Here is a 13,214-nt window from a genome sequence, read left to right on the forward strand (position 1 = left end):
TCATTAAAACAGATATGACTGCAAAAGTATTTAATGGCAGTGATAAGAAAAAGTCTGTGTACTTGTAAATAATAGCACATGGACAATAGATGAGAGTGAGGCATACAAATATCACTGATGTGTGTACTTACACTTGTAACTCCCCTTTTCCCCTAACAATCTTAGCTCTTCAACATATTTCCTGTGGTGACCGTCATGGGGCAAAGGAATCCAAACACATACAGATTAGCCACGGTGCTCCCTCCAGAGCATGAGATACAGTTGAGGAAACTGTCCCCATCGAGAAAACATAAGCATCTGAGCTTCTTCAGTTTTCTGAGGAACGCTCAGATTTACCCAGAAGCAACATATTGGTTCAGATCAACCTCCAGTGTCTACAGACACTGACTATCCATGGTTAACCAAGAAGTATATTTATTTTTCACACAATAGGCTTGATTCTTCTCCTGAAGACTAACAGAAAAAGACTTGGTTCCCACATCCTTGATCCTACAGATATGGCACGCACAGAAAGAAGCGCTAAACAAAATCTGCATTCTCTGTGTTACGTGAGAGCTGAGGAAGAGGAAGTGGAAAAAGAAATAACAAAAAATCGAAAACAAAACAAGGAAGAAAAAGGCAATAGGACGGACTGAGAATATTCCACAAATTCCCAAAGGTATTTGACTCCTGTTTCAGCATGTACAATATTTAGATACCTTCACAGAATTGGGCTATAGTCACCTCTATGATTCTCTGCAGCAATAGCATTGCACGGTGTTTAGTTAGGTTCACGGTATGCTTCTCACAAAGAAACAAAACAGACAAGACTAACAAAGATTATAAAGATGAGGATCAGAGTCTTCCTCTTGTAAACTCTCGGTCACTGTATAACGGCCCATTGAAAAACAAACCAGAACGACACTGAGTGAAAGAAAGACCAAAGACTTCTGCTATATGGAGAATGCCACATTCACGCCAAGTCAGCTTAAAACATCAGCAAAACAGGTGCATGCCTGCATACAGCTGACCGCAGAGTCGACTGTAGAGTGTAGAGTAGCCTTTGTGTGTTTGGTTCAAGATCCCTTTCAAACAAAATCATTCTCAGTCTAATTTTATGTATCTGAATGCTTCAAGTTGGATGACTGAAGGAGAGATTTTGATGCAACTAACTTATTTAAGAGCACATGATACATCAAGGGAGGAGCATGTTAGCAGGACCAGGGAAAAGCTGGCAGGGAAAAGCTGGCAATATGGTAGTGGAAACAGATGGTCTACAAGCAAAAACTCTCTTATGATTAAGAGAAAGTATTGTTCGTAGGGTTACATTTCTAAAGGAGGAGTTCTGCCAAAACCAGCACAAAACAGAGTAGTTATTAAAAATGTGATTTATATGATCAAATTAGATTAAAAGTCATTGTCTCTCAGCTGAGAAGTGAGCACTGAGCATGTGTGTGTTTCTACTCCATTACAATATGAATGAAAAAGACTGCTATTATTAAATTGCTATTTCCAGGTGAGGGACAGAAACTTCCTAAATCACGCTAATTCTGTCATCAGCTGTTATCTGACCATACATCAATGCACCGATCTAACTAAAAAACTAAGCAGGTACTGAAGTGGGATACTGACTTAAGTGGGTCTTTATTATATACCTAATCTGTGCTGCTTAGCAGGCATGAATTCAGATGCAAGTTTAAAAGTAAGTAAATAGTTTAAACTATGCTGAACTATGGAGCATGACCTAACAAACCTGGTGGGAAGGCACAAATAGAAAGACAACAGCAATTTCAATAAGAAAGTGAAATTAAATGCCAGAAGTACCTCTGAAATCGGCATGATATCTACAGAGCAAAAGCGATGAAAAACAAAGGAAGAAGAGGGGAAGGAAAGTCATGTAAATATCACAGCTGGATGTCACTTGCTGGTAATTCTTGAACCAGTACTCCAATAGTTAAGAATGCAAAACCGAAGTACATTAGGGTCAGATTTATCCGACCTAACTTTGCTCACTTACCGTGTCCGGCATAAGATACATGCGTATATTGCTTCTGTAGATAATACAGACAGTCATGTATCTCCTGAGGGTGACATCTCCCACTCTAAAAACAGTTGTCTGAGATACAGATGTGTCTAACCTGAGGTTCTTAGGTCCCCTCTTAAAGTCACTGAATGCCCTGATTTAGTGATAGTGACCTGCTGGTACATCTTCACGTTCAAGTGGCTGCTGAACATTCACTAAAGATGCTCATTCTAGGAGTGCATAAGAATTTACTTATCTGTGAAGATCTTGCCCTCTCTTTTTTGAAAGTTAACTATAGTATGAGAAGATGCAAAACTTCAGACTCTACCCTGGTGAGTAAAATCTGATATTAGGCTCAACACTCTGCTCACTGCATATTTCTTTTCCTTCAGCAGGGTTGCTGACATGAAACAGAGTATATACAACAATTATTTCAGTAAAAATTTCTTGACCTTGTTAAAAATTAAGAAGACTATTGCATTCAGTAATTGGTTAGGAGCTGTGCTAGAGCAGGCCCTGACTTTGCCTCCTGCTGTGCGTAAGCAGTCTCACGTGTCCCTTCACCTCTGTGCCCCAGACGCTGTCTTGGTTAAACGGAGGCAGGCTGCTCTGCATGAAGGGGGGCTGAAGGGCTTAGGAGAGTCCTTGAACTCCTCAAGCAAGAACTTGCTTTTGCTGTCCCCTCCCAGGGCTGTGTCCCCCAGCCTCTCCCCACGTTGTATAGGACGCCTAGGAGACTAACTCAAAGGCTGTGGTTTTCTGCACATGAGCAGGCTCCAAAAGTTAAATACTGATACATCTACACATCCATACCTGCAATATCCACTGTCTGCACCTGCTTTCTCTCAGCAAAGAATGCATGTGTTAAACATGAGATGTGGAGGGGAGGAGAAGGGGCAGCTCTCATGGCACACACAACATCGTACCTGTAGCCAAGGGTTTGGGAAGCATCATGGTGAAGTTAGTCATCTTTATCCACAATTCAGACCTTACAAACTATTAGAGAACCCCATAATCATACTGTCCGTTTCGTCTGTGGCTGTATCACAAGCTGCAAATGATCATTTTACTCCAGAATGCTTTGAAAGCAGCCTGTGATGAGTGAGCCATATAAGAGGCAGTCAAGCCCCAGGACAAGTATCATTAGCATTCAACTTATCCAGAGCTGAGAAGCACTAATAGGAAAAGTACTTTGGGCACTCATTAGCTGTCTTTTTAATGTGACTTACCAGCAAGAAGACAGAAAGACCATACGTCTGATCATCTTGCACTAAGCTTTTGCCACAGCACAGAGGCAGTGCACACTGGTGTTAGAGTACGTGCAAAATGAGCCTTATACAACATTAGAACACCAGAGATCACTAAATATCCACAGACAGGGCTGTGGGACTCCAGCCCACAAAACTCTCCTCTGAAACACAGACTTCACTGGACATAAACCAGCTACACAGAACGACAGCCCAGGAGGCCACAGCAAATGAGAACTACAGAGGGGAAAAACTTGCCACAGGGCAATTTTTCCATCCCACCTTAAGAATGGTGGAAAACCGAAGAAGCAACAGGCTTTCCAACAACACCTCAGGGATGAATATACAACCTGCAGAAGCTTCTGTGGGAAGGACTGACTTTTTCTGAGCTGGCTCATGCTCAATACAGCTGGTGACGCTTTCTCTCAAAGTTGTAGACAGTGAGTATATACATACATGTACATACCATATCAGTGAGCAGAAGTTGGGGAGCATCTCCCTTCTTAATGGGGAGAAAACTTCTCTCTACCATCAATGACAAAGTTGCTATCTTGCATCTCAAAGCTGCCAAGTACCAAAAAGTTAGAATATCTCATTCAAGGAGTGATTTCAGGCAGCGTTCAGCAAAACACCAGGCTGCTACACTGCTTGGACACAAACCTAACATCAAATTTCCCAGTAGTGCTGCTGAGGTCAATATGGTTACTGCCCTGTGTGGCGTCAGGCATGTTCTTTAGGGGCTTTGATTGAAGCTTTGGCTTCCATTTCGTTGCAACTTACATTAGTGTTGCAAGAGGGTTTAGCAGGCATTCAAGTAAAGCAGCAAGTACCTTACACCTGCTTACTGTCTACTTTTGCCATTGCTTTTCCGTGGGTTGCATGGTATATGTAAGACAAAAAAATCAAACCAAAAGGAACAAAGAATGTGCGCATATATACAAGTAAACCAAGCAGCGCGTTCTCTACCTGCAAGACCTACAGACTGTTCCTGAGGTTAGAGACCAGCCGTTACAGCCTAGGAGTCAAATATTTGAGCACAGTTCTTAGCTCGATCTTAGTTTGCCTGAGGAGTCTTAGGGAACTGACTCCCACATGCTGCATTTCCCCATACAAAGCAATCTACATTGATGTCATCAAGAATTTGGAAAACGGGAAGTAACCAGCTGAGGCAAGGCTGGAGGTAAGAGCAGGGGAAACTTCAGACTCGCATGAATGGACGCTTGCTGCAGGCTTTGCACTGACAGCTATTCTACACCACTGCCTTACAGTCTCGGGCACCAGGCAGCCTGGTGCTTACTGATTCACACCAGGCCCGGCTGGGTCTCGTGGGCCTAGCAAAGCATGCCTTTTTCTTACCGGGCACAGAAGTGCTCCAGAACGTAAAGCTCAAGAGGAGATTTCTGCTCAGAGGCCCTGGACGATGATGCCAGCTCAGGTGCTGCTTCGTGTGTGGCCTGGAGGTCCACAGCTTGCTAGAAAAATATTTGCAGGTGCAAAACTGCTGGCATGTAGCAATGCTGTCCAGTAACTCAGACCACCTTACCACAACATAGAAAGGACACCTAAAACTGGGCAGTAGGACTAGCACAGACCATGAAAAAGGCCACTTTTGATAGAGGAACAAGTTGACAGACCTGTTATCAACACTATGTTTACATGCAAGTGCAATGAACTTTTTTCTTCTTTCCTATAAATTGTGCCTCTCTGATTCCCTGGTTACTTTCTTGGGCTCCATTCTTTATACTAGAAAGACCACACTACAAAAAACAAAAACAAAACAAAAAAAACCCCAAACAAACAAAAAACTACCACAAACTTTATAAACTCTTATTCCTCTTTGAAACCATTGTATTTTAGTTATGCCTGGCTGGCACGAGGGCCAGTGGATCTGGCTCTGTGTGTAAAAGTGTGTTCACTCTTCCTTCTCTCAGCAGATACTGATGTCAGCTTTGGCCACATCAAATCACGGAGAAAACAGAAGTTTTGACAAGATCCACCACACATAGGAAACAGGAGTGACACCCCTCCAAAGCTACGCGTTAAAGTGACCAACTATCTACAGCCACTATGGAAAAAGCCAAGGCGTTCCTGTTTCCATCATCCTTCAGCTCACAGTTCCCCTTTTAGGTGGTCCATTGGTCAAAAAGGTAACTCTGAATGTTACTCTGTGCCTCTGCGGTGCGGCTTAGCTACAGCTCTCTAAATCGAGGTGTGAAAGGACAGGAACATTTATTAAAGGTTTCCACCACAGAACAAGAGCTCTCACTTTTTGCAGCTTGAAATAAACCCCACTCACAACACAGAAGCAAGTGCAACCACAGCAGGGTTTGAGCAGGAAGAGCCTTCACAGGGGGGCTAGTGAAGGACGGGTGGGGGAAAGGAGGTGGTACTCTATCACCAGAAAAAGTACTGCCACCCAATTTTTTCCACTTATAGTCAGCCCCGCCATGACGCCCCAAGAGTGAAGACAAGAACTGACCACTGAATGACAATATATAAACCCTGTGAAAGAGGGTTGACAATAGCCACTTTCTTCTCTGCCTTGACAAAGAAGCCACCAGCAATGAAACTCCACGCTGCAGCTATCCTCGTCATCTTCTGGCTTGGCGTCTTCACTGTGCACATGGCGAAAGGTAAGTTTACGAACCAAGAGGAAGATGGGAATTGCTCCACATTGCACCAGTGGTCTGATGAGCAGGATTCATTCTCAGCCAGAGCTGATTCGTAAGATAAAACTTGCAAGAAATCCAGATCAGAACCGCAGGAAAGGCAGTTTTATGGGAGATTTCATGTGATGTCCTGTCAATTAGTGATTGGCTTCTGCCTTAATGCAGGGAGAGTTTCTGTGCCTTGAAGGGTTTCTGTGCATTATTCTCTCTCTTAAAATCATGAAATCTTGAAGACACAATGTCTTTTAATGTCACTGACGTCATATAGCAATGAGTCCTATAGGTTAATAACATTTTATGAAAAATATTTCTTTTAAGATGTACTTTTTTCTTTTTCCAGATACACTACTTTATATGTATTTTTATTATATTATTTTTTATTTGTCTTTCTTAAATTATATAGCCTTCATCCCTCTAATGTTCTTATTTTTAAAAGTTCTTCCAGTTATGTATCACGTATTGCCTATTTGCTTGTTTCTAGCCAAATATTTTGGTACAGACAGGCAAACTATGAACAAAAACTGCAAAGGAGGAAAATGGATTTATACAGTGTCTTCTCTCTCTTCCTGATTTCATACAATTTAACATTTTGTTTGAGACCATTTATGAGCACTGAGATGAGCCATGTTTATTAGCCATGCTTTACATAGGTTTGTCTACAGTGATGTTTAGGTCTGTGACTTTTGGATTAGGCTACATGTATCATGCGAAAACATGAACATATACACATAAGCACATGTCTTCTTATACACAATCAGATTCACGCAAACAAGCACATAAAAATCACAGAAAACACTCATATGCAAGCCATATTCAAACCCACAAAAATATGCAAAGAGAAACACACAGAAAAGGCATCTTCACAAAACCACACCAAAACCAAACTGAGACCTGCTAAGCATTCACATGATGATGTAGCTACACACTGAGTATGTTGACCTAGTGCCCCTAGAGCTAGATCATACTACATTCTCGTGCGTTGATTAACGCTGCTGCTGTTCATCTCGGCAACATGTGGCTTCGTATCACAGACTGCCAGTTCGTAATGTCGTTCTCCAGGCTGTATAATTTGCCATAAATATCACCAAGTTTGAAAAAGCCCACTGAGGTGGTATGCAAGGGATAGAAAAAGGATTAGAAAGAAGAATGATAAAGAAAAAAAAAAAAACAAAACACCAGAAAAAAGAGTAGTTACAGGTGCAGAGCAGTTTAGTTTTGTTCCCGGGCTTAGAGAAGCTCTGCTGGTATTCCCTGCATGCATTCCCTGGAGATAGTTTAGTAGTAGAGAGAATATTTCCAGGACTAGTAAGGATTGCTTGACTATCTTTGAGCTCTTTAATGTCACATTTTGAAAACCAGTCTGAGTGAGGCAGTAAGATACATATTTGTAATGAATCATCAAAAAATACATCGCGTTACTCATGACTAAAGCAAGGTCAGAAGAGATATTCCTTCAGGGAAACAAAATCTCAGGAATTAGCAACTCTGCCAGTACCCGTGCACTGGCTATGCTACAGCTTCTCCAAAGGCTGATGTGTGTTTGCCTCAACTATTCCAATTATTTCAAACAAAGAAAAGCTCACAGATAATGAGACTATGTATGTTTTATATTTAGCAAGTTGTACCTGAACAGATCTTGGACTTTTCTCAAGCCAATTTCTCTAGAAATTCTTTAAAAAGAAACCTCAGAATACAGCAGTGTTCTGTTTGTCCCCCTCATGCTTTCCCAAACCTGTCTTTGATGGGTGGAAGAAAACCAGAAACTAGCAAGCGGAGGCTTCCAGTAATGTATACATATACTCCATCCCACTTAAATGACCTCCCATTTTTAGTCATCACCATGTAAGGTAACAACTGCCCAGAGAATTTTACGCTGATATCGCGATCCTCTCTATTAATCACCAGTGCAGTTCCCTGAAGAAGATGTTGGAGGAAAGAGGATTAAGTGGCACTCCATTGCCTATGAAACCAGACTTATAGCAAGAGTATGCAAGTACTTAGTCTTCTGGCAGATATACCTCCCTTTCTTTCAACAATTTTTTTTTAATGCTAGTTTTGGATGTCCAGTGTGAGACAAGCAGCCTTGCTTTCCTTTCCTTCACTTGGAAAGTAGGGGGAATTACTGATCCACATTCAGATGACATTTGGAAATCCACCCAGTAATGGTGCCGGTTCTAAGCGCTACTCCATATGGACACTTACTTGCAGATGATACAGACCTAATTATGAATTATGCCAAATACCTTTTCTGCTATGGAAGCAGTGACTCCCTAGAGGCAGAATGATTACACAATTGTTCAGGAGAATGGGTGAAGATTAGTATCTTAACTGAAATAGCAATAACGTTTAGAGATCATAGAATGCATCACAAAAAATCCTGTAAGCTCTGTTGTATAACTGGTATTGTGCCTGCACATCATGAGATACTCATGTTCTAACCACAACTGGAAATCTGCTGGAAGTTACAATTTATTAAGTAATTATGGCTAAATATGAATATAGTATTGACTGTCTTTGTAATTTATCTATTTTTCCCCTTCTAGGGAGCGTTGGAAGTCAGCCCATGCGCAAGCTCCGTTGTGTAAGTCTGTCGACACAGCAACTGAACATCCGAAATCTTGTCAGCTATGAAAAGCAACAAGTTCCAGTAAACGCCATCATGTAAGTATCCAGTGCACAGTTCACCTTCAGACTCATCTATGCAAACACGCTACCATCGAAAAGGGAAAGGGCATCAGAAGACACTTCATGGCCCAAATCACTAAATCTGGCTACTTCAGGTCACCCTTCCAGTTCCCCCACGAAGCAGTCACCTGGCAGCTGAGGGAGTGAGGGCAGAGGGGTGGGCCTCAGGGAGCTGGGGGATGTATGCTGCTCACAAACACTGGCAGAAATCTCACTGAACAGCCAGATCTTTTGTGCCCGGAAAGTGGGGAAAAATCTCAGTGAGGGGTCAGGATGGAGCAGTCAGAAGCCCAGTGCAGTGAATTGAGCCAAGGGGAAAGATCCTGTGGGAGAGTTTGGGGTAACTCTGACTCCTGCTAGGAGCTGTGTTTGGTCTTTTCATCTCACGAGCACGCATTTTTATCAAATCTGGGATCTGCTCCTGGAAGGTAAATGTGCATCATGGTTTCATATAAAATTTCAGAATGTCAGGTATGCTCCTTTTTTTAAATGTCAGTATATATGTGTGTGCACATGACCGTGTATGTTACATACATACTTACGCCATAAATAGGGAACATAAATGTTGCTAACTGCTGTTATTCCAACTAACAACTACAAACTCCGGCATGTGATATGGTTTTACCACATTGTTCCTCATGTTCTGCATAAAAACCAAGAACAGTAAACCTGGGTTTGGAGACTGGAATTTAATGGCCGCCTGGTTTGCTTTCTTTCTTCCTTCCTATAGGTTTATCACCGCAACAGGTATCAAGATCTGCGTAAGCCCTAATCAGAAATGGGTGCAGGCTGCTATAAAAAAAATAGACCAAAAACGTACCACCAAAGGCAAATAATCCTGTCCTAGGCAAGCATCTAAGGCCAACTAAGTGGAATCATCATCAGTGCTGCACATAACAGGGAAGAAAGCCTTAGTATCTGCTTTTAATTCATATTTATTAATTGGCAATAAAATCTCTGAACAAACATGAACTCAGAATCTGTTCATCACTGGTCAAACGTCTGCTGACTTCTTCATTTTATAGCTGGACTCTGTTACACTGTTTATTTTCTGAAATGCTTGCTAATATTTATTTACAAATTAATGTAGATATCTTCTTATCCTTGCTGTCCTGACCAGTATGGCATTTAAGGGTGGCAGATAGTTTCACGTACTGTATAGAAGAAGATGACCTCCCACAGAGCTGGATGAGTGTAGACCTCCATCCTGATGTTCTGCATCCTCCTCCAGAATGTTCTGCATTGAGTGCTGGGTTTGAGAAAGTGCTATATAATTTAATGGTTACTCATATCTATATGATATCTATATCATATCTATATAATCTATAAGTAAACTAATCTCATGCTTCAGGCTATCATCTGATCAGTGCAATATTCAGAAGATGATCCTTGGGTCTTCTATTTTTATACACAGTATTGCACTATTAGATCAGTCCACAATGATGTATGGATACTCTCACCAAGGGATGACCTTGAGTAATTCAGTGTAACTCTATGAATGTAACCCTATTCAGCCTTGTACTGGGGAAGACTTATCCTACCCACTGACTTCTGTGAAGTTACTTCAGTTTCATCCTCATGTGAGACAAACCTGGAACAATTGTTTTACTTTTTCCTTTACTTTTCTCTGAATAAGCAAGAACAAACCTTGTCTGGAATCTGTATTTCACAAACTCATAGGAACTCCCTGCCCTAGAGAGCTATGTATATGTAAATGCCTTATATTTTTAAAATTGCTAAATTCTACTAACATAAGGTTTTGAATTTTAATAAAGTTACTATAAACCTGGAATCAAATGGTACATTTGTCTGCTTGTATGTAATGCAGATAGAGACTGTTGAAACTGGTACCAAGATGACAGCACAAATCTGAGAACTTTTGGGCAAGCCAGCTAGGGCTGACACTACTGCCAACTCGTGACTCAGATTGTTCAAAGGCAATCTGATTCTGAGCTTTCTACTCCATATTTCAGCTGTAAAGCCCATATTTCAGACCATACCTCTTCAAAAGTTTGGGTACTTAAAGTCAGACTTCATACAATGCTAGGATGACCCCCACATTATCAGAAGCAGACACGGAAGACCTCTGGGCAGAGAAAGAAAAAAATGGCATTTGAGGAGCTTGAGGGGTGGAGGAGAGGTATAGGCAGCGGGGCTCCAGGAATAAACTTCCTCTCATACTACCGCATGTATGTCGCCTGCACTGCTGCTACACTATGGGCTTTTCATCACAAATAACCCCTTAGTGATACACGTGAAACTACAGCACTTCCAAACTACACTATAGAAATAAGATCACCTTACTCTAAAAGCCAGTCTTTACAGTTCCCCGCTCTGGTCAGGTCTGCAGGCAGAATTTGTTTCCCGTGGCTCACGTTTTGTCATAGCTCAGTCCTGTGTAAGAAAATGCCTTTGGTTTTCACTATCCAGGAGAGGTTTTAAAGCAGTGCTACTGCTCAGGCAGGGAAGAGAAGGATGACTGTTATGTGTCACACTACAGACCAGAGCCAAGGCAGGCTACTGAGCCTCCATTATACAGAGTGATGCTTCCTTACAGAAGTTTTCGATATCAACTACACTAGAAAAAAATAGTTGTTGCTACAAACTTTGTAAGAAGAGCTTTACAGGTAGAAATGTTGAGATAAGACGTTTCCGGAGTCCGGCAATATATAAACTGGTGTTCATTCATTTTGAATCGTGGATCTCAAGGCCCCAGTCCCTCACATTTAGACAGCAGAAACACTTCTGTTCCCTTCAGCATCATCAGGCTATCAGCAGGCTACAAAACCAGGTCACCTATAAAAGCATTTTTATGGTAAGCTCTCCCAGATGAATACCATCAGCTTCCATTGATCAAACTCATCCAGGACCAGAACTAACTAACATGCTTTTGGCAGGCAGAATTTTAATGCCTTTGTTCATACTCAGTAGTATCTTATGCTGGAATTAATTTTGCTGAAGTGAATGTAATTTTTTTTAATTAGGACTATCACAACCTGAGGATATATTAATTAACCATCACATAGCAATTAATACTTTATATCTGCTCAACCTCATCACAGTTCATAGCATGATTAATAATCATTTTTAAGAGTGAATCATCCAACTTAATAATTACATCTTGTTTGTTATACCTTGCAAGATCTGTAATGATCCTTGTGCCCTTCTTGGGAGTTATTTACTATGAGTGATCAGTGCTCTGAACATCTCTTCCTACTTCGCCATTAAACCCCAGGGACTTCCCTGTCTTTCCCTGACCATTCCTTACCCCAGTCCTTGCTGTGGTCCCAGCTGTGTGCTATTTTTGTCATCTCTAGCTGTGTATAGTCTGGAAGCTTATCTGCAACGGCACTGCTCCTGCCTAGCACTTTTCCCTGAGGCTCTCAAAATGCTTTAGAAAGAATGGAAAATATGATTAAACCTCCTTTTCACACACACACACACACACACACAAAAGGAAAGTGCAAAATGAAGAACCAGAGTGCTGCTGTTGTGTTGGAGGCAAGTAAGAACCATAGTCTCGGTCTCTCCAACATCCTTAGGAAACATCTGGCTTAGAAAAACAGGAAGTTAGGCTCCAAGGTATGTTTGAAGATCTGGGGCTGTGGTTGCACTGATGTCCTCCCTGCACCTGGCTGCCCACCATTTCTTCTCCAAGTGAGGTAGGGAGCAGGGGGCTTACGGTGACTGCTTCCCTTCCTGCTCATCCTCTCCTAGATTGCAGCCTGTAATATGAACATTGATTTCCTTTGACTCTTTTTGTAAGATCTGTGCACCACTTTGCCAGAAAGGACCCTCCAAATACACGTCGCAGACCAGGGAGCAGCAATATTTGAAACAACTCAACCACTTCTCTTCTGTCGCGCACAACTCACAGTTTCCAAAGGGACTGAAGAGATGCGCTGTGTTCAGATCTTTAGCACGGGGGAAAGACAGCAGAGAGCACAGTGGGCAAGCCCTCAACTTGTGTTAGTATTCACAGCTTCACTAACTTCAACAGAGGCAGACAGGACAACTACTTGTGGTGGAGTCACCATCCCTGGAAGTATTTAAAAGACGTGTAGATGAGGCGCTTAGGGACATGGTTTAGCGGGCATGGTGGTGTTGGGTTGACGGTTGGACTCGATGATCTTAGAGGTCTTTTCCAACCTTAATGATTCTATGATTCTATGATTCTATCCACTCCTTTGGGCATGCTGGCTTTTTGCATTAAAAAAGTATACTTCCTGGGCAATGACTTGATGTAGCTGCAGTTGTATTCTTTTCACTGCTTATTTATAATTAAGGAACTAGAAAGTTAAGGGTTTACAATGACAATCAGCTTTCCCGGAAACTGTTACTACAACATTCAATCCCTAATCCCCAGTGATGAGCTGAGATATTTCTTGATTCGTTTTTTACATGCCTTCTGATTATCATTTGTGCTTTGCTTTATACTGGAGGTTTTCATCAGCCGATCACCTATTTTAACAGATTTCTCAAGACCCTACATGGGAAGAAGAAAAGGGAGGAGGACTGGGTACCTGGGTACAAATATTAATGCATCGGTGATGCTATTTTGCCAAATATTGGTACATGACATGACAAGTAAGGCATGTTAATTCAGCAAAT

The 13,214-nt window shown here is 41.7% G+C and overlaps 1 protein-coding gene across 1 annotated transcript; it reads left to right on the plus strand.

Moving 5' to 3' along the window:
• The first annotated feature begins 5,812 nt into the window (after positions 1-5,812).
• Positions 5,813-9,439, plus strand: LOC104071655 (lymphotactin-like). Its single transcript, XM_009586253.1, has 3 exons — positions 5,813-5,882; positions 8,462-8,579; positions 9,334-9,439. Exons 1-3 carry the CDS (start codon positions 5,813-5,815, stop codon positions 9,437-9,439), a joined length of 294 nt encoding a protein of 97 aa, XP_009584548.1.
• The last annotated feature ends 3,775 nt before the right edge of the window (positions 9,440-13,214 follow it).

Source organism: Fulmarus glacialis, unplaced genomic scaffold (genome assembly GCF_000690835.1).
Source record: "Fulmarus glacialis isolate BGI_N327 unplaced genomic scaffold, ASM69083v1 scaffold47699, whole genome shotgun sequence".
Classification (NCBI taxonomy): Eukaryota; Metazoa; Chordata; class Aves; order Procellariiformes; family Procellariidae; genus Fulmarus; species Fulmarus glacialis.

Coding starts and splice junctions, on each gene's coding strand:
- LOC104071655 (XM_009586253.1), top strand. CDS start 5,813: ATGAAACTCCACGCTGCAGCTATCCTCGTCATCTTCTGGCTTGGCGTC. Junction 5,883..8,461: donor CACTGTGCACATGGCGAAAG/GTAAGTTTACGA, acceptor TTCCCCTTCTAG/GGAGCGTTGGAAGTCAGCCC. Junction 8,580..9,333: donor GTTCCAGTAAACGCCATCAT/GTAAGTATCCAG, acceptor TCCTTCCTATAG/GTTTATCACCGCAACAGGTA.